Consider the following 19,498-nt stretch of genomic DNA (forward strand, 5'->3'; position numbering starts at 1 on the left):
ACTTGACCGAGCACTTCAATTCTTGGGTTTCCCCCAACTGTAAAGATGGTGGAGATGACGAAGTCCCTAGGGTGATGATGAATTTTGTAAGGGAATTTAACAAAGTCAATATGGGTATGAGAGAGCCAGCTGGATTGGGTTATGGGCTTTCACATCCTCAAAAAGAGAGAAAAAATAGAAAAAATAGAGAGAAAAAATAGAATGGAAAAGTTCTAGTCTCTTGCTCCCTTTGAACTTTGAAGACAGGCCCAATCTAGAAAAGTAGTTCACATGGAGAAAGGAGATTATGCAATGCTGTAATCCTAATCATATATCCATGAAAGTTATGGAAAGAGATGGAATCAAATCCACTTCAAAGTTGAGGAAATATGGATTGTGTATTGATTGCTTGTTGGATGTTTCATGGCCTAATTCCACAATTCTAAGACGAAGAGTTCAGAGGTGGAAGCCACCCATACATTATTTAGCTTCCTGTCTAATCTATTTAACTGTTTTAGGACCCACATTTTCTTATTATTACATCCATAGAAAGGCAAGGTGGGTGCGTTTGGTAATGTGGAGATCTTGGCCCGTTCACTGAATTTTATGGCTATTGTAAACATAAACTGAAAGGGGACTGGTGTCTTCCATCATGTCTAAAGTCTAGTTTCTATTTAAATACTCTCTCTCTCTCTCTCTCTCTCTCTCTCTCTCTCTCTCTCTCATAGTGGAAATGAATTCTAGAGCAACTCAAGGGGTGGCAATTGGGCACGCCCGGCATGGCACGGCACGGCACGGCCCACTGGCAATTTTGCCTTTGTTTTTTTTTTTTTTTTTTTTTTTTGTGTTTTTTTGAAATTTTTTGTGTTTTCTCAAAAATACCCCTTAAAGTTAGAAAAAACGGCTAGTAAGGGAGGTAATTTCGGAAATTACATTGTGTAATTTCTCGTGTTCCAAAAATACCCTTCCCAACAACTATATTTGGGGGGTACTTTAGGGATTACACATGTTTTTACTAAAATAACCCCCCAACAACTATATTTGGGGGTACTTTAGAGATTACACATGTATTTACCAAAATAACCCCCCCAACAACTATATTTTGGGGGTACATTGGTGATTTTACTTGTTTTTACCCAAAGAACCCCCCCAACAACTATATTTGGAGGTACTTTAGGGATTACACATGTTTTTACCAAAATAACCCCCCAACAACTATATTTTGGGGGTATTTTGGTAACTCATTATATTACAAGTCTTATAAATATCTCTCCCCCTCTCTTCATTTCTCACCCTCAATTACTCTCTTATTACTCTTACTCTTATTGCTCTCTCTTTCATATTATTCTCTCTAATCTTTCTCTAATTACATCAAATTCTCTTATTACATCCAATTCTTTAATCCTTCTCTCCGTTACGCACTTCGATTAGCGATTAAGAAGAAGGGATTAAGGAGGTGCTTAACAACTTGCGGTAATTAGTATTCAAGAAGGCGCTTAACAACTCCGTGGGCGATTCAAGCAAAGTTGAGGTATTTAGAATTTATTTTTTAAAATTTACTTATAGTCCATCTTTATAATTTTTTTAAAATGGCCGGTTCAAGTGACCACTATTTTCAACCAAATGAAATCATAGGAAATGATGAATTACGGGAGGCTTGTGTAGAACTTTGGAATGGTGATACATATACTCCAGAATCCGAATATCCAATTGCTCCTGAACCTACTGAAGGACCTTGTAGTACTAGTGGGAGTCAAACTCCTAGTACTAAAACGTCTAGAGGTAGGATTTCACAAATATGGAAGTTTTTTACCATTGAAGAAAAGAAGGATTCTAAGGGAGTTTTAGAAGAAATGGCTATTTGGAAATTATGTAAAAAAGATTTTAGTTGTAAGAGTAAAGGTGAAACATGGCACTTGGCAAGGCATTCCACTGTTTGTAGTGCAAAGCATGGGTCATTAGACCCTAAACAAACCCAATTAAGCCTCACTTCTAGTTCATTAGGAACTTTTTCTTATTCTCAAGATAGAAATAGGAGAGAACTAGCATCATACATCATACAAGATGAGCAACAATTTATTATGGCCAAAAGTAAAAGATTTGAAAAATATATTCAAAAAGCTCTAAATCCTGCTTTTAAAAAAGTGACTAGAAATACTATAAAATCATATTCCTTTAAATTATTTATTGAAAGCAAAGAACAATTGATTTCAAGTTTTAAAAATTTTAATGGAAAAATTGTACTTACTTCTGATATTTAGACTAGTAAACAAAATGAAAGCTATATTTGTGTAACATGACATTATATTAATTCGAACTGGATGTTAGAGAAAAAAAAACTTAGTTTTACTCAATTAGAATTCCTGCATAATGGTCATTATATATCAAAATCTATATTATCTACTGTTCACGATTTTAAATTCAAAATAAATTTTTTTCTATTAGCTTCGATAATGCTAGTAATAATACCGCATCTATAGGGTTATTAAAATCTCAATTGAAACATATTCTAGATGGACAACTATTTCATATTAGATGTGCATGCCATATTTAAAATTTAACTGTACAAGATAGTTTATCGAAAATTGCACAACAGATAGAGATTATTAAGAATTGTCTTCAATTTATTTAGTCTTTAGGGCATAGAAGACAAGAATTTAAAGCTTTATGTAAAATTTTTGAAAAAAACTACAAAAAATCCCCTTAGATATTAAACTAGGTGGAATTCAACTTATAAAATGTGAAAAGCATCATTTGAGTTCAAAACTATAATTACAACATTTTGCCAAGAATATATGCCTCTACCTTGCAATCATACTATATCTCTAAAATATTGGAACAATTGTGAAATTATTGCAGATTTATTAGAAGTATTTTTAAATGCAACTAATCTTCTTTCCGGTGTTTACTATCCAACTTCACAATTAATTTTGGGTCAAATATATAAAATTACTATTTGTTTTAAAAATAATAGATCGAGATTGGGAAATGGAAGTCTACTTCATAGAATGGAGGATAAATTTAGAAAATATTTTCAAGAAATTCATCCTCTATATTTTTGAAGTACAATAATAGACCTAAGGATCGAGTTACAAGGTTTAGAGGTCATTTTAGATGCATGCAATGAAAACGCAGGTATTGGATCTGGGCATAGTATAGATGAGATTACAAATTTATTATATTCTATGTATGCATTGTATGAGACAGAACATGGACATAGAAGACCGAGTTCTTCACAAAACTACAAACCTAGAAATAACCCACTTTGGTCACTAATAAATCAAAAAAGACTTAGAAATAGTGCTAGTACATCTTTTGATGAGCTATCATTACATCTGGGAAATGATTATTCAAGCTACCTTAATCCTGATAAATGTGAGAGTTTTAATGTTTTGACATGCTGAAAGAACATGAAAAAAGTTATCTAGTACTATCCGCCATGGCACGTGATCTACTAACCCCCCGGTGTCCACAGTAGCATCGGAGAATGCTTTTAGTGCAGGTAATAGGGTCTTAAATGACACACAGAGCAGAATATCACCAAAAATAATAGAGGTATGCGTGTGCCTCAAGGACTGGTTGGATGCAGATGATAGAGCACAAGATAGAAGAGAAGATGACTCAACCGATTCACCTGAAGAAATATGAAGATTCGAATTTTTAAGTCAATAATTTCTACTTGTACTTCACAATGTATTTGTACTTCATTTTTTTTCTTTTTTTCTTGTATGTTGGTGGCTTAGAGGCAAGGTTCTATGTCCTCCTCTAATAATTTTCTATATTAACAAAAATTTAAGGTGCCACTCGGGTTTCTAGATAAATATTCCGGGCACAATCGATCTTTGTTTTTAAATTACTTGCAATTTGACTTGCAAATTTTTCATAAATGACTTGCAAATTTTTTCAATTTTTTCCAACAAGTGCATTATCGGAATTCCGAGAAAAATTCCAGTAGAAAAAAAACATATTCTCGGAATTCCGAGAATGCACTTGTTTGAAAAAAAATAACCGTTACTTGCCGAAACGTGCCGGCACGGCACAGCACGCCACGAGTGGGCCGCGGGCCGCGGGCCGTGCCGTGCCGTGGCTAACCCCCACCCTTTGGCGTGCCGGCACGGCCGACGGCCCACGCTGGGCCGAGAATTTTCGTACCATGCCGGCACGGCACGGCCCGTTTGCCACCTTGTTACTCACCCCTCCTATAAGCGAGAAAATATAGTTCTTAAGACATTTTTAGGTGACGAAAAGCATGTCGAATAGATAGGAATCAGCTTCTAATATGTAATGGTCGTTAACCTGGTTAGATCTACTTAGATCATTAGCCAAAAACCATTATAAAAAAGATGGTTAGCAAAAAATAAGAAATAATAGGATTAAGGAAAGGAGACCCTTTTTCCCCTTATCCATTTATTATGGTAGCTGACGCTCCCAGTCTATTGATATCAAGGGCGGAAGGGAAAAGCTCAAGCATCTCACCAAAAAGAACCAAGTCTCCAAGCTTAAATAAAAAGGTGGATTGGGGATTCACAGAATCAGATTGCTTAAAAAGGCATTGATGGGGAAATGGTTATGGGATATGGGGAGGGGAAGGATGCCCTGTGGCACAAGATCATTGGGGACAAATATGAGTGGGAATGGGGGGATTGGGAGAGTAGAACCCATTGATAGGAAAAGGTTCGGAAGCATGGAAGTCAATTTGTTCTTCAAGACCCTTGTATAAATCCCTAGTTAGATATAGGGTGGGAAGAGGAGAGGGCACGGGATTTTGGGTAGACCCATGCAATTCTTTCTCGTACCTATTTCTCTTAGCAACCGATAGAGGGGTGAGAGTTTCTGACTACCTGACCAGGAGAGAGAATTGAAGGGTAATTTGGTATAGAAACCTTAAAGATAAGGAGATCTCTAGCTTCTGTCTTCTTTAGTCCTTGTATTCATATTATCTTTCTCCCAACCTTCCTCGTGAGAGTCTGGATCCCTGACCCCCAAGGATTATTTTCCATTTGCTCCTTATTCTACAGGTTGAATGCAAGCAATGGAAGATTTTCCAGCGCGTGCGAATATCTTGAAATCCTTGGTCCGTCCAAGAATCATAGCCTTTGCTTGGACTATGGTTAGTCAGAAGATCAACACTTGTGACCGGCTAAAAAAACAAAGTTCCACATTGTAAGCACGGGTATATTTTGCAAAAACGATAAAGAAACGTTGGATCACATCATGGTGCATTGTCCTTTCTCATATCGGTTATGGCAGGCTTTTATTAATTGTTTAGGTATTTCATGGGTTCTCCAAAGATCGATCAACAAGATCTTTTCAAATTGGTGCGCTGTCCCATTTGGAGGAACTAGTCAAGCATTATGGAAGGTAGTTGCATAATGCATTGTCCTTTCCATAAAGCATGTTTTAGCTTGTTTAAAATACATAAAATCTTGGATCAAGTACACTGTTCATTGCATATGTTTCGTTGCACATGTTTGCAAGTCGTTCATATTTATGTAACGTGTTGTTTATATTCCATGGAATTATTGTTGGGTTTGACGGGACCGGTTGGTGTTGTATGCACTAGTATAGCTATGAGGTGGTATCCCGACCTTAACCAGTTGGTGGGTGATAACTGGTGCGTAGTCACAAAATATCTGTCTTTTGCCTCCAAAGTAGAGGCTGCGCAATTGAAATTAGTAATCTTTGCATGTAGGACTGTGAAACTTGGCAGTCACTATGTGGGGCCGATCGATAGCCTTTGCCCGTAGGGGATGTGAAGCTAGTGTTCTCTTGTTAGCCCATCACCATGAGAGGTGATTATGGCCATAGCTATAACTATTGGATTGAAAATTGTTGCATGTTTTGTATCATGAAAACTCGTTATTTACAAGTGATACTCAATGTTACTCTCAAGTTTATGCCGTGATTCAATGCATGTTTTTAAGTAACCGTTGCATTTTTTAAAATGCTTTTGGCCATGATATGTTGTTGTGTACTTGATCCATCTTATGTAGAATCCTTGTTATGTATTGAGCATCTTATTCCATGCTTTCTTATATTTTTACAAATATTTAAGAATAACTAAAGGACTCGCGGGATTTGGGCATGAGAGAGGATTTGGCCTCAATAGAGACTTTACAGTGATTAGTAGACATTCATTAGTAAGCAGAACATTTATTTATTTATGTAGTTGTAGTATTCGAGCAAAGTTTGCTCAAGGATTATTGGAGATTTAATATCTTTTGGATTATGATGGTTAATGAATATTTTCCGCTAGTTTCTCTGTATATCTCTTATAAGAAGGTATTTGTGGATATTTTCACCTTGCACTCCCATGCGGTTGTTGTTGGTATTGTGGACGTGCGGCGCTCACAGACTCACAGGGGCCTCGATTTGGGGCTTGAGAATTTTCTCCAGAATTGACTAAGGCCCTGTTTGTTTGGGATTGTGGCAGCCGATTGTGATTATTGGACTCAAAATTAATATAATTTTGAGTAATTTTGAGTCGATAATCACAATCGGCTGCCACAATCTAAAACAAACAGGTCCTAAGGAATTCAGTCTCAGGATTAGTTGCATGAGTAGCATGCATTGTCTTCATACTACGATAAACCATTTTTGAAACCTATCACCAACCACACATAATCCATACCTTATTTAGTCTGGTGTAGACCCAATCCAAAGTCGATGGATAAATCTTCCCACATGAATTTACGTACAGCTAGAGGAATGTAAAGACCTGCAAGTATAGCCTTTAACAACCCGACACACGTGGTACCATTGCACAAATTTGCTTACATCTCGCCCTGAGCGAACACCTTGGGATGCATACTCGATTCCATTGAAGAGAAATCAATTCTGAAAGTACAACGCTGTAGATTGTCCAATCTGACACTTATCCCATGTGTCTTTAAAATCTTCATCTTCAGCATATTAATCCTTTAAGCAGTCAAAGCCCAACTTCATTAACCATGATGACTAATAGAGTCATTATTCTATACAACGTACGTATCTGCTACACTGTTCTACTAATTTCAGTTATGCTTGAATGAGAAAGTAAATTCTTGTAGATAGATATGCATCTGGCATGCATTCTATAAGTATGAATAAATGTCAAAGCATGATGGTAAATGTAAAGAACAAACTCTCTTCTTTATCAGATAATTAGTGTTGCAAAGTTCGATACACTGCATAAAGTTCGAGTTCAAAGCTCAGTATTACTAAAACGGATGCAGATGATAATTTTGCTTAAGCTTGGTATTTCTTCTGATCATCTGGGCAACACCTACTTTTGATATTGGAACCCCTATTCGAAAAATTGAAGTTCATTTTCCTATGCCCATCGTTATCGTTCTAGCCTAATTCTAATACTCCTAGTCCTTTCTAGGCATCCTAAAAGCAATTCCAACCTCCTCCTTTCTTTCCTCCAAGTTGTCTACATCATTTCTTGGTTTCAAATACTCCATTGTAGGGAAAGCACAATACAAGGAAGAGAAATTTCAAAACAATACCATCTACAGCTTGTGAAACTACCAGTTACTCCGAAAGCTTAAGCTGTTGAAGAAAGGCGTTATTAATCTTTTATACTTTAACACTCCCCCTCTCGTGTGGCCCATCTTTTTTTTGGGTTGGCCTACACGTGGCACATGTGGCCCCTATTTTGGGTTTGGCCATTTCATGTGGATTTTTGCTATCAAGGAGGTTTGAACCCAAGCATTTGCTCTGATACCATGTGAAACTACCAGTTACTCCAAAAGCTTAAGCTGTGGGAGAAAGGCGTTATTAATCTTTTATACTTTAACACAGCTAGGAGGAGTAGAAGTACAAATATGTAGCCCTTACATTTTAAAAAGGTAAAAGTAAAAAATGATAGCTTCATTGATCTATAATTTACCTAATACTCAAAAGGAAGACTACAATATAACCACCAAGTGAAAGATGCCACATGCCTACGGAACACACCATGTAGTGTGCCATATGAACATCACTAAATCCGACATATCATACTGTATCACCAGAGTTGCCACATTGGTTGGAAAATTTCTGGCACAAGAAATAACTTGAAGTCTTAAAAGAAATCCATAGTTGGCACTCCTTCCATCTTTAGAATAGTCAAGTCGCTTGACTTATATTAAGATTCCCAGCATTGTCTTAGCTTTCAGTTCTTATATATACCACAGCATGGGTGCGGGTGTGTTTGTTTATGGATCAGATTGCTAGTCTTAATTGGTAAGAAACTACTTGATATGAGCCTATCCATGCATAGCGCAATGCTAAAAGCCTAAAACATGCTAAATAAGGCTAGAAAATGCAGATTTGAAAAACTACAAGCTCAGATATTTCATATTTGTGTGTAGATTTTTAAGAAATTGTTTGATAGGTCCTGACTCCTGAGTGGAATTGTGTCTAAAGCTGAGGAGTATTGCAGATTCTTAGGGGACAGCCATTTTTCCAAGAATTTGTAAGGTATGGAGCATTTCCACTAGATAGTTTATTCACCCATTTCATATAGTGATCATTGGATGTTCATCCTTTGGCCCTTCCATTCAAGAGATCAACTCTAACTCAGACGATACGCTGTTTCAAAAGCTAATCCATGGGTGACATTTATTTTGTATTTTATATATGATACTACGATGCATATGATCAATTGGTTGTATCTACCACCTACTTCATAGTTATTGGCTATAGTTGATACTTGATTGTAATTATATTGATGACTTGATTGAGAACACAAACTTACAGCTTGGTAACTCTAAATCAATAGACCATGAATTCTTAACGTATACCATAATTTAAAAACTCCCAAGGTCAATTGTCAACTTTTCTGAGTCCACTCCCTTTTACCAAGTCAATAAAAACACCAATGACTACCTAAGTTAATGAAAGGTTGGCTGTGTCAATTAATGACTCATGAGTCGAGCCCACTTAATCTTGGCCAAGTTCTCATCTAAGTCCAAGTTTTTATTTTTTTATTTTTTTATATTAATGACACAACTATCACAATACAAATTGGCATGGGCTTGTTCCTAGTTATAACCCAAAACAAAAGTTTGATTTAATTAGGCAATGCAAATCATCTACTCAATGAATTTTTGGTTGTTGAGTGCGGACCATTGATAATATCTCTTTATATCGTCCATTTACTAGAACTTGGCAAACTAGGTAATTTTTTCGGTAGTCAAGCATCCAAGGTGGAAAATGGTGAAGATCTACAAATGATCGTGAACGATGAAATGGCGCAGGGAGTAGGATGAATGATAGGGATGAGCCACCAGTACTAATCCTTCCAATAAGGATTAGCTTGTGTCATGCTGGAGACTGGGTTTTTCCTCAAGAGATTTCTCTTTATTCATTCCAATCCACTACTCATCTGAAAGGGAACTATATAATTTCACCTCTTTCCCACGTTTTTGTAACGTTTCTTGCATTCGTATTATAATGTATATTGTCAAATATATGAGTCCAAAGGCTTATTCATTAAATGATCTGTAAGGCAGCAAGCATCCACCTTACGACGACCCCTGCCAAGACATCAACTGAAATCACACATCACATCAATGCATGATATTTAAAATAATATATAATAAGCATGTATATGAGAAACACATGTGAGATACCTTGTTGAACAGACTAGTTATTTGCCCATCCGATCACAAACATGGGTCAAGGACTGATGGCTACAAGATCCAACATTAATAGTACATTGATTATAATATCTATAAAATTCGCATGCTTGGAATCTGGATTTCCAATCTGCAATACCGACAACATGCACGATATCTTGACATTACAAGACCTGCCCTCGCCATGGCTACCACTGAAAAGCTGGTAGAGTTCAAGAGGACTGATACTTTTGAGTCCCAGTCTTTTAAGAGCGGCAAGGCAAAGGTGGGGGAGTGAGAGATAAGGGCAACGAAGGAATAGACAAACCATGCCCATACAAATCCAACAAAGACAACCAAAGGGAGTATGGAGGCAAGTCTAAGCCACGGTAGCTTAGCTGCTTCATTTGCATGGGGCCACACTATGCAAAGGATTGCCCCAAGAAGAAGACCCTCAATGCTCTCATAGCCAAGTCAGAGGAAGTGGGCACTCCTGAAGAAACAAAAGTGGGATCACTACAATTTTTAAGTGTCATAGCCAAGTCCATCAAAGAACAAAATGGTCAAACAAAAGGACTTATGTACGTCAAAGTTGATATCAATGGGAAGAGCACCGGGGTTAAGGTAGACACAGGTCCCACCCACTGCTTTGTTTCAGTTGTGGAAGCAAAGTGATTGGACTTGAAGCTTACGAGGGCATTCTTATGGCTCAAGCCCATTAATTCTAAAGCCAAACCAGTCCAGGGTGTAGCTCGTGGGGTGGAGCTATCATGGGAGGTTCGAAGGGGAAAGTGGACTTCACTGTTACTCCTATGTATGACTTGCAAGTGGTGCCGGGAATGGATTTCTAAGGCAAGTGAGGGCAATTCTCATGCCCTGCATAAATTCATTATGCATAATGGAGGAAAAGTCTCCCTGCATGGTCCCAATGGTGCACCTGGAGAAGGGTAAAGTTGGGAGGGACTTAGCCTTACAATTGATGGATGACCCTGTAAAGGAAGTGGCAAGCTAAGCGATCAAGGCTCAACGTTCGGAGTGTGTGACACAACCGATGAGTCGGTGGGTAGGGGGATTGAGCCTAAATCAAAAGTATCAGAATTCATCGAAAAAAGCAATATGACGAAGACATGACGAAGATGTCTGTGAAATCAGGTGGGGGAGGATGGTCACGGGGTGACAATTTTACTCACCACATCTCCTTTTATAAGCCTATGGGAGGCTCGAGACAAGCATGGAGAAGTGGAAAACCTTCCAGAAGTCTAGAGTTTTGTAGAAGTTTCTTGGAAAAGTCTCGAACCTTGTAGTCATCTCTAGAATTATGTAGAAGATTCTAGAACCTTCTAGACATCTCTAGAATTATGTAGAGAATCCAAGAATCTTCTAGAACCTTGTAAATGAGAAGACTCTAAAAATAGAGACATGTAAATATTCTAAAAGAGGGTTAGATATTTTGTAAAGAATGTACTTAGAATATTTTTATAATCCTCCAGAAAAAGAAGTGTGTAGAAAGGAGTCTAGAAAGCTCCTCGAGTCATATAAAAGGGGGGACATCCCTCATTTGTGAATGACCTCATAAAATTGTAGCTTTCTCCATGTAATAGAAGCTCTTTCTGAATTCCATATGTTCTCTTACTCCTAAGTGTTGCATTAGTTGGGTAGAAGGCTAAGTCATACTAAGCTTTGGGTTGCTAAGTGCAAGTGCCACATGGTTTTAGCTAATGAAATTGCTAGGCCCGTGACACAAGGCACGGGCGTAGTATTTTATAAATGATAATAACAATGCAATAGAAGGGAGAGATCCAAGTGTTTTGTTCATAATATGTAACGATAAATTGACATGAACTTTCAATGTTCAAGAAAGGGCAGTCTTTGGATCTAGTTTTGCTTTATTTTCTATTTCTTCTCCAAATGTATTGGTATCAATGATGCTACACATTTAATCCATGGATCATCTATAAGATTAAATTAGAAAGCTAGAGCATTCGACAGACAGAACAAACCTTATCTTCCCTTTCGGTTATAATTGCAGGCAAGGTACACCATAAATTCCTGAGGTTTGCCTTTGCTTTGCACTTTTGAGTAAAACAACATACCAGAACAGCAAGTGGACAGCAGAGTCCATGACCCACCCTATCATGAATGGGACCTACCCAACAGCATCCACATGGACCAGTGAAACTCTTATGGTACTATCATGAATAATCCATTAGTGTGGTTGTATAGAACTTCCAATACAGCCTGGAATTCCAAAGATTATCCACCTAAACCTTCTGTAGGCTCTAATTCAATGGACAGTACATGATCTTTAGGAGACCTGAAAGCTAAGGTTCATTGACTCAGACCAGACTAGTATGATTGGGTCTTTCAAACAGTTAACTCAGTGTCTCTCCATGACACTTTATTCCTGACCCTTCAGTTCTACCCAATAATTGGAACGTATCTTATCAAACTGGTGTAAGCCAGCCACAGAACTGTTATCAACTTAGCATGAACTTTTCATATGGTACCCAATTGTTTATCCACCGTCCTGTAAAACAAATATCTCTGCCATCTCGGTGGGGAGGTTGTATGATTCTCATTGATTGGTACATGAACCTCATACGTCTATCTACTTATCCCTTGAGAAGTACTGTCATGGTCATGGAAAGATCCTTCCACTCCTTTAAGCAAGTAGATCCACAAATCAGAAAATATTGATCTGACCCTTTGTTCCAAGATTCCCTTCAAAGAAGAGTATCAAACTCTGCCTTTACAAGTGGACAAGGTATGGGTGGTGGCCTAGTTTACTTCTAGGGCAAAAGGTTCAGGTTCCCCTTAATGAGGATTCTTTTTTCTATCATCAGAGGATTATCTAAGGTTAATCCAATTAGACTCTTTGTCTCGGTCCTGCTTGTCTCACCCATAGTTTTAAATTTCGGTTCGGTTTCGCTCCAAACCGACACCGAAAGTACATTGAATCGGTTTTTTAGGGGACTTCCACCGAAATTTTAAGATTTCACAGAAATTACCAAAATTTTGGCCAAATTTTCCGAAATTTCCACCGAATTTTTGTAAATTTATAGTGAAATTTTAAAAATTACCAAAATTTATATGATTTCGGCCCAAATTTCAACCGGAACCGAAATATTTTGATTTATGTGGTGGCCGAAACCGTCATTAGAACCGAAATTTAAATCCTTGGTCCCACCAGAGTCATTGCATGTGTATGAATTGAATCTTACGATTAGCGAATCTAAATCTCTCGGTGAAATTCACAGATATGAGAAGCAAAAGCAGCCTAAGTTACCCAATTCCTCCAACTTGTAAGGAAGGACCACCATACGAAAACAGACTCAAACCTTTCGAGAGAGGGAAAGAAGAGGAATCCAAGGACATTTCTTTCTAAAAGATGAGCATGAGATGATAAGGATTCTAAAAATGGGCATCTCAAGGACCACTTTCGAGTACAGATTCTTAACAGAATTGCAAGTGTCTTTATCGGCAAATGATCACTGCCCCTTTTTATGGCCGATATTCCAAGCCTATCCACCTCAGCAACTTGTTAGAGAGGGGCCAGTCCTTAAATGGATGCGAAGCTTCCACGCCTTTAAAAGACTTCCAAATGTTGTATTGCCGCATGTTGGAATGCTTTTTATCATGAAAATCCATGATTTTTTGTAATGATGTGGAAGACCCGACCTTGCTATTCTGGACTCGTAAGGGTAGGGCCAGTTTCTTCAGTAAAAGAGGGCCGTGCTGATAAATTAAAAGTTGCAATTACTGCAAGGGAGATGATATTTTCACCCCTCATGCATTACGTGCACACCCCCTTATAACCTGATTTGACGGGAAAAGTAGGTAACTTTATGTCAAATCACATTATCAGGGGGTGTGCAAGTACTGCAGGAGGGTGAAAATATACCCTTACTGCAGACCCAAGAATGTCTTTCCAATGAAAAGATCGGTATTGAAGACCTTTTCTCCTCAAAGGATACTAATGGAAAATGGGTTTAGACAACTAGGCCATATCAAGAGGAAAGGATCAACTTAAGGCAGTGTTTCAAAATGCTGCTGCGGGTGAAAATAGAGCCAAATCCTCGGTTGACGTCAGGGGTGCAACTTGGCTCGGGTTCAACCCAAAAAAATGTCAGGTCGGGTCGGGTTGTGTTCGGATCAGGTTCAGGTTCAGGTTCAATTTGAGTTTTCTTAACTCGGGTTGAGGGTTTGGGCAACCCAACCAGGGTGAAACTTGACATTTTTTTATTTTGCAACCTTAAAAACTAGGGTTGAGTCTGGTTGAACTCGGGTCAAGTCGGATCCGGGTTGGAAAAAAGGGTTCCTCGGGTCGGGTCGGTCGGGTTGGCCTTAACCAGACCCAACCCGACCCAAGTTGTACCCCTAGTTTACGTGGCTGAGTATTTGGTAGGCACAGTCATAATTGGTAGAGTCAAGTGAGTTTTGATCAAAAGGAAGAAAGACACATTAATTTTTTTTGAATCTATGGCTATGTTTCTTTCGATGTAAAATGGGTGTAAAACAAATTTTATGCCCATTTATAAGTGGAAAATTGGCGGAAAATTTGTTTTGCGGCCATTTTACATCGAGAAGACAGAGCCTGGGGGGGATTTTTTTTCGTGAAAAGTATGTTTTCGATTATTTGGCTAACTTAATTTTAATATTTTTTTTCTCTAGAAAGTAAAGAGAGACCCCACCCACGACCCACCCAGTGCCAAAAAGCCAACAAAGGCCATCCTGCAGCTATTAACTAGACGGGGATGCCCTTTATGTCTTTCTTGTTAAGTGGCAGGTGCCTAAAACATAACAAACTACTGAGTTCGGAACGATTCTCAAGGTTCATATCATTGTACGGATTTCCCTGAAGCCAGCTAGAGCCTCTGGAATAATGTTTTTAATATATTACCAAAAGTCTAGGCTCTAATTCCCCAGTTGTGGACAATGTAACTACCCCTCCTGAGGCAAAGGCCTATTGAAAGCCCTGAGGAAATGTCAAGCTCAAGTCCACCTCATGGAACATGGCAAAAGGTACCGAAGAGGATTGTGGGGTTGGAAGGGTAAAAAAGGCCAGCTGGATTCTACCATTTTTCGGGGCAGTGATAAATCGACTCCCAAATATCTCAAATCGACTCCCCATGTGTCTTTCTCTCTCCTCTGGGTTAGAGAGAGAAAGTGGAGAGAGAAAGACACATGGGGAGTCGATTTGGAGAGAGAAAGACACATGGGGAGTCGATTTAAGATATTAGGGAGCCGATTTATCAGTACCTTTTTTATTATCCTCTCACTTTTCGTCTTTATCCTTTAATCATAACTTCTTTCCTAAACGGGAACATATTATGCTAATTTGGGCGGATTAACATTCAAGGCAACAACTGATCAAGAAAATCAATGAACTTTAAAACCTTTATCACCAACCCCGTTGAGGTTTGACACCTAATTAGTTGATTTTCTTTCCTTCTCTTTGAGACTTGACTATCTTGCTTAGGGCACCACCGTACAAAAACACCCTTCATGTTTTTGGTTATTTATGTCCAGTCATGAAGGGTGTTTCCTCAACATTTAAAAATCTTACCCAAAACCACGAACAACATTTTATTTTCCTGCTTTGTGTTTCAATATGATGATTCTCCTCTTTCTCTCTCACCCCTAGCTTCTTCTCTATATCTAGTTTCTTCCCCCTTCGCTTCCCTAACCCTAGTTTCTTCCCTAACTGATTCGAAATAGATGGTGACCTAGACATAGTAGGATTTGAAAAGCACTCCAAAAAAGATCTGACCGATATGGGATCTGAACGGATTGTGACATAAGTGGATACACTGAAACCCGTACGCGTGCTTGAAGTCCAGTGTAGGCTTTACGCCCTTTGATATTTGATTCAACAGCCGCCCACTTTTAAGAGGCTGCTGTTGGATCAAATATCAAGGGCGATATTTCCATCGTACCACCTACAAAAGGACTTTATGCTTGGGCATCATATAATTTCTCATTATTATACATAGGCTCTGTTCACTTCTTTTCCCTGGTGCTGTTTTCCCTGGAAAATAACCTTTATTTTCCCTGACAAGACCTTGACAAGATAGAATTTCTGTGTTTACTTCTTTTCCAGGAAAAAATATTATCAGATGTGGAATTTCTTATTTAAAAGCTGAAAATGACGTGGAAATTGACTTTTTCCCTGTTACTCGAGAATTGGTTTCCGATTAAATATATCGGAGAGAGGCTTTCCAAGGAAAATGAAAGTTTTTCCTTGACAATTTCCTTAGATTCCTTTTCCTTCTGCCATGTCACCTGGAAAGGAAAGGAAAACGAAATCCTTTCCTTTCTTTTCCGGGAAAAAAGAAGTGAAAAGAGCCATAATGCATATATCTAAGGAAACTAGAGGAAAAAAGAAGACAGCCTGAAAAAAAGGGAGGAAATAGAGATAGAAATTGTCCTGTGATACTGATTCTCCCCAAGCTTGTTGTTCCTTGTCCTGCTATATCTTGTGGCTCTAAACGAGACAGGTCATTTGTGATTCTACCCTTTTCACAAATATATTCTCCAACTTGGCTCCACCCCACCACCCTCTCCTCCTGTTTATAAGGAGCACACATGACAATCTTTCCTCATAGCATCCCTTCACTGAAGTTCATTATTCCCTTGACTTCAGTACCTCTTTCCTTTCTCCCTTTTCTGCATTTCAATTTTCACTATTGTTAGCCTCTGTCTTTCTCTTTCATTTCCAAAATCCCCTCACTTCCTCACTTTCTTTCCTCTGTATCCACCCTCCCCAAGTCATCCTACAACAGCTTTGACATCCTCTCACTGTGTTAAAATTCTTATAACCAATCAACTTTATTCATTGCTCCCTGTTACTTTCTCAGATTCTGGTGTCATTTTAGAATCGTCACCTGCGAAAAATGGCATCCAGCTCTATGCGTAGCTCATCTTGGACCTCTAAGCAGAACAAATTGTTTGAGAAAGCTTTGGCGAAATATGATAAGGACACGCCCGACCGCTGGCAGAATGTAGCCAAGGCAGTGGGTGGGAAATCCGCTGACGAAGTGAGAAGACAATATGAGATCCTCATAGAGGATCTCAAGCACATAGAATCAGGCCAAGTACCCTTCCCCAATTACAGGTCCAGCTCAAAAGGCAGCTCTATCACCAACGATGAGGAGAGGTAGGTAGTAATTCTTTATCCCTCACTTTCGCTTTCCCCTTCAAACCTACACATAATCATAGTTTCAAAACTCCCCGGCATCATTGTAGACTCTCCCAAGTCTACTCCCTTTTATCCTTGTCCTGTTCTTGTCTTGGTCTGTGTTTTTCCCTACAAAGTCAGTCAAAACTCCTTTGACTCTCCTGGGTTATGACCGTGTCAACCGAGTGCTCAGCCTCGTCGTGCCGAGTTGATTGGGATTTTCTTTGCCCCTGTTTTGACCCACATCCGCTTTTTAAAAGACTCTCTTGCATGCTCCTTTTCTGTTTCCTTGCATATTCACTGTTCTATTTCATCTATTATTTTACTGCAGTACTGCAGTAAAATAGGTCACATCAAGTTTAATATAGGGTTACTGTGCAGCTTTATGAGATTCAGTCCTTTCCTTCTGCACCCATATCCCTTTTAACAGCCAGTAGAGTATAGTTGCACGAATATTCTACTCAGCACACTGCTTCCCATTTAGAATTTCATGATTTATAAATGGTTCCAGTCCTAATTCAACGGTTGTGCCGAGGGTAGAAGCCAAGAGGAATTTCCCCCTTCTGACTCAATGGTGGTCGGTTGCTTCGTTTGGAAAAAAGACCAATGACAAGCCCCACAAAACTAGGAATTATTTATTGGAGAAAATTATACCCACACTGCCTCAACTTTTTATCCTGTCCCAAACTCAAAAACAACCCCACATGAGATCTAATCCTTCTTGAAATCACATGCACTTCACTTGGCCATACGTTTTCCAACACTAGTTGTCCTATACTAAAACTACAATCTAGTAAGTTCCTCTAGTTTTTTATTACCATATCAAAATCCTATACTAAAATACATTCTAGTGAGTTCTTCTAGTTTCTTATTACTAAATAAAAATGCAGACCTGATTCTTTTAGAGACATACACATTTGTACTTTATCTATCACAATCCTTGCTACAACTCCTCCCACTTTTGTGCTTGACGTCTTTGCTTGAGAATAGTGTCCCACACGGGTGCCCAATAAAAACAAATTTTCTGACTTTCTACAAACCCCAGCTCTGATATGTGCATAATATTATTATGTTTATGGATAGTTGTAATATAGTTATTATGTAGTTGTGGATATGTGTTTTAGACGTGGTGGATACCAAATCTTAGGTATCTGAATTAATAAGCCAAAAGCTCTAGAGCCGATGGAAAATGTTAGGCTAGGGCCAATTAGACACGAAACAGAGTAGAATTCGCAATTAGCTGAAAATTTTACACTGTATAGAGATTTTGAACCTTGATTGATCAACAATTTTAATTAAGTGCATCTTATTCTGTTTGCTAATGCTGCATTTTCTTCTTCTTTTCAGGCTTCTGAAGTATCTAAAGCTCCAATGAAGTGGAAGATGCAGCACTATATTAAGTAGATCCGTTACTCTACCATGCAGATCCGAAAGCAACAATCCAAAAAAAAAAAAAAAAACCATATAGTCCTATTTTCTTTTTTTTCTTTTTTTTTCCTTTTCGTACCGAATATTATTAATTTCCCTTCTCCTCCTAATGTATCTAAGTAGAACCATGAATCTTCTGTTCCTTCTTCTTCCTCTGTTTCTACTGTAATGAAATCTCTAATATCGAAGTTACATTATTATAGTCTATCCAATTCAGTTCGCTCTCTCTGTAATGTAATGAATTAGATGAATAAAGGCAAAATCTGAGCCTGCTCCCACATGCAACAGCTTATCCGCGAAATGCCTTCTGCGATGGTCCATAGCAAATCCAATTATATAAAAAGGCTCTAGCACCTCTTTTGCACAAGATTAAGGCCCTGTTTGTTTGATATTGTGGCAACCGGCTGTGGGCCTCAAACCAGTTAGTTTAAGATGATGACAACCGATTTGTGAGTGCCAAACCAATTATTGGAGTCAAATTTATGTTGATGCCTACATTGCATTTACGGGTAAAAGAGTAATTGAACAAACATTGAATAAGACAGTACCTGACGGTTCACAAGTGGCTGAGTATGGTTTGGCACTCACAATCGGTTGTCATAATTTTAAACAAACGGGGCCTACATGTAAGTTTGAGTCCAATAATCAGCTTGGGGTCAAAAATCGGTTGACCGAAGTGGAAGACAAGGTGGAGTAAAACAAAAGACCAATTTCACCATGAGTTAGAAAGCTACATACCAATGTCACCCTAACTTTTCACTTCTCCAATCATCACTCCAGTTTCACTTCCAATAAACTTCACTGTTCTTCTCTGCCACAACATGTATCTTAACTTTTCTACCACCTACACAGGACTTCATGAGCAGGCACCATATAATTTCTTCAAGTACCTGAAAATCATATACAAAACCCAAAAATCTGTAAGCACAAAAATCTCGATTGGCAAGAGGATTTTAGCAAGAAATTGAAAGAGGAACAAGGAAAACAACCATTTCAAAAAAGAAAAGAAAAAGAAAGGAACAAGGAAAACACTTCGAAAACGGGATTCCGTTTTGGAAATAAAAAGGGGCATGACATGACCTTTGATTTGACCATTTTCCAAGTGTATTTATTACATTACGGGGATTTGTACTCCTATTTTTGTCTTTTAGTTGACGTGGCACCATTGGTTGATGCCCCATTTTTTTTTCTCCAAAATGGAATCCCGTTTTCCTAACAGTGCTCGAGGAATAAACACAAACACTTTTTTATTTTTTATTTTTCTTAAGAAATTCTTCATGTTTATTAGAATAAAATTTGTTATACAAAAATAAGCAAATGTCTTTTAAAT

General features: G+C 38.3%; 1 protein-coding gene across 2 annotated transcripts; it reads left to right on the forward strand.

Annotated features, from left to right (window-relative positions):
• The first annotated feature begins 16,077 nt into the window (after positions 1 to 16,077).
• Positions 16,078 to 18,373, forward strand: LOC143855226 (protein RADIALIS-like 4). 2 transcript variants are annotated; one of them, XM_077365458.1, is made up of 2 exons: positions 16,078 to 16,723; positions 18,088 to 18,373. In XM_077365458.1, exon 1 carries the CDS (start codon positions 16,457 to 16,459, stop codon positions 16,721 to 16,723), a length of 267 nt encoding a protein of 88 aa, XP_077221573.1. In that variant the 5' UTR covers positions 16,078 to 16,456; the 3' UTR covers positions 18,088 to 18,373. The 2 variants fall into 2 exon arrangements, with proteins under 2 accessions (XP_077221573.1, XP_077221572.1); XM_077365457.1 differs by having other exon boundaries at positions 16,122 to 16,719.
• Positions 18,374 to 19,498: the final 1,125 nt, after the last annotated feature.

The sequence above is a fragment of the Tasmannia lanceolata genome, unplaced genomic scaffold, assembly GCF_043159265.1.
Source record: "Tasmannia lanceolata isolate RefF3 unplaced genomic scaffold, GAP_Taslan_0.1 ptg000020l, whole genome shotgun sequence".
NCBI classification, from domain to species: domain Eukaryota; kingdom Viridiplantae; phylum Streptophyta; class Magnoliopsida; order Canellales; family Winteraceae; genus Tasmannia; species Tasmannia lanceolata.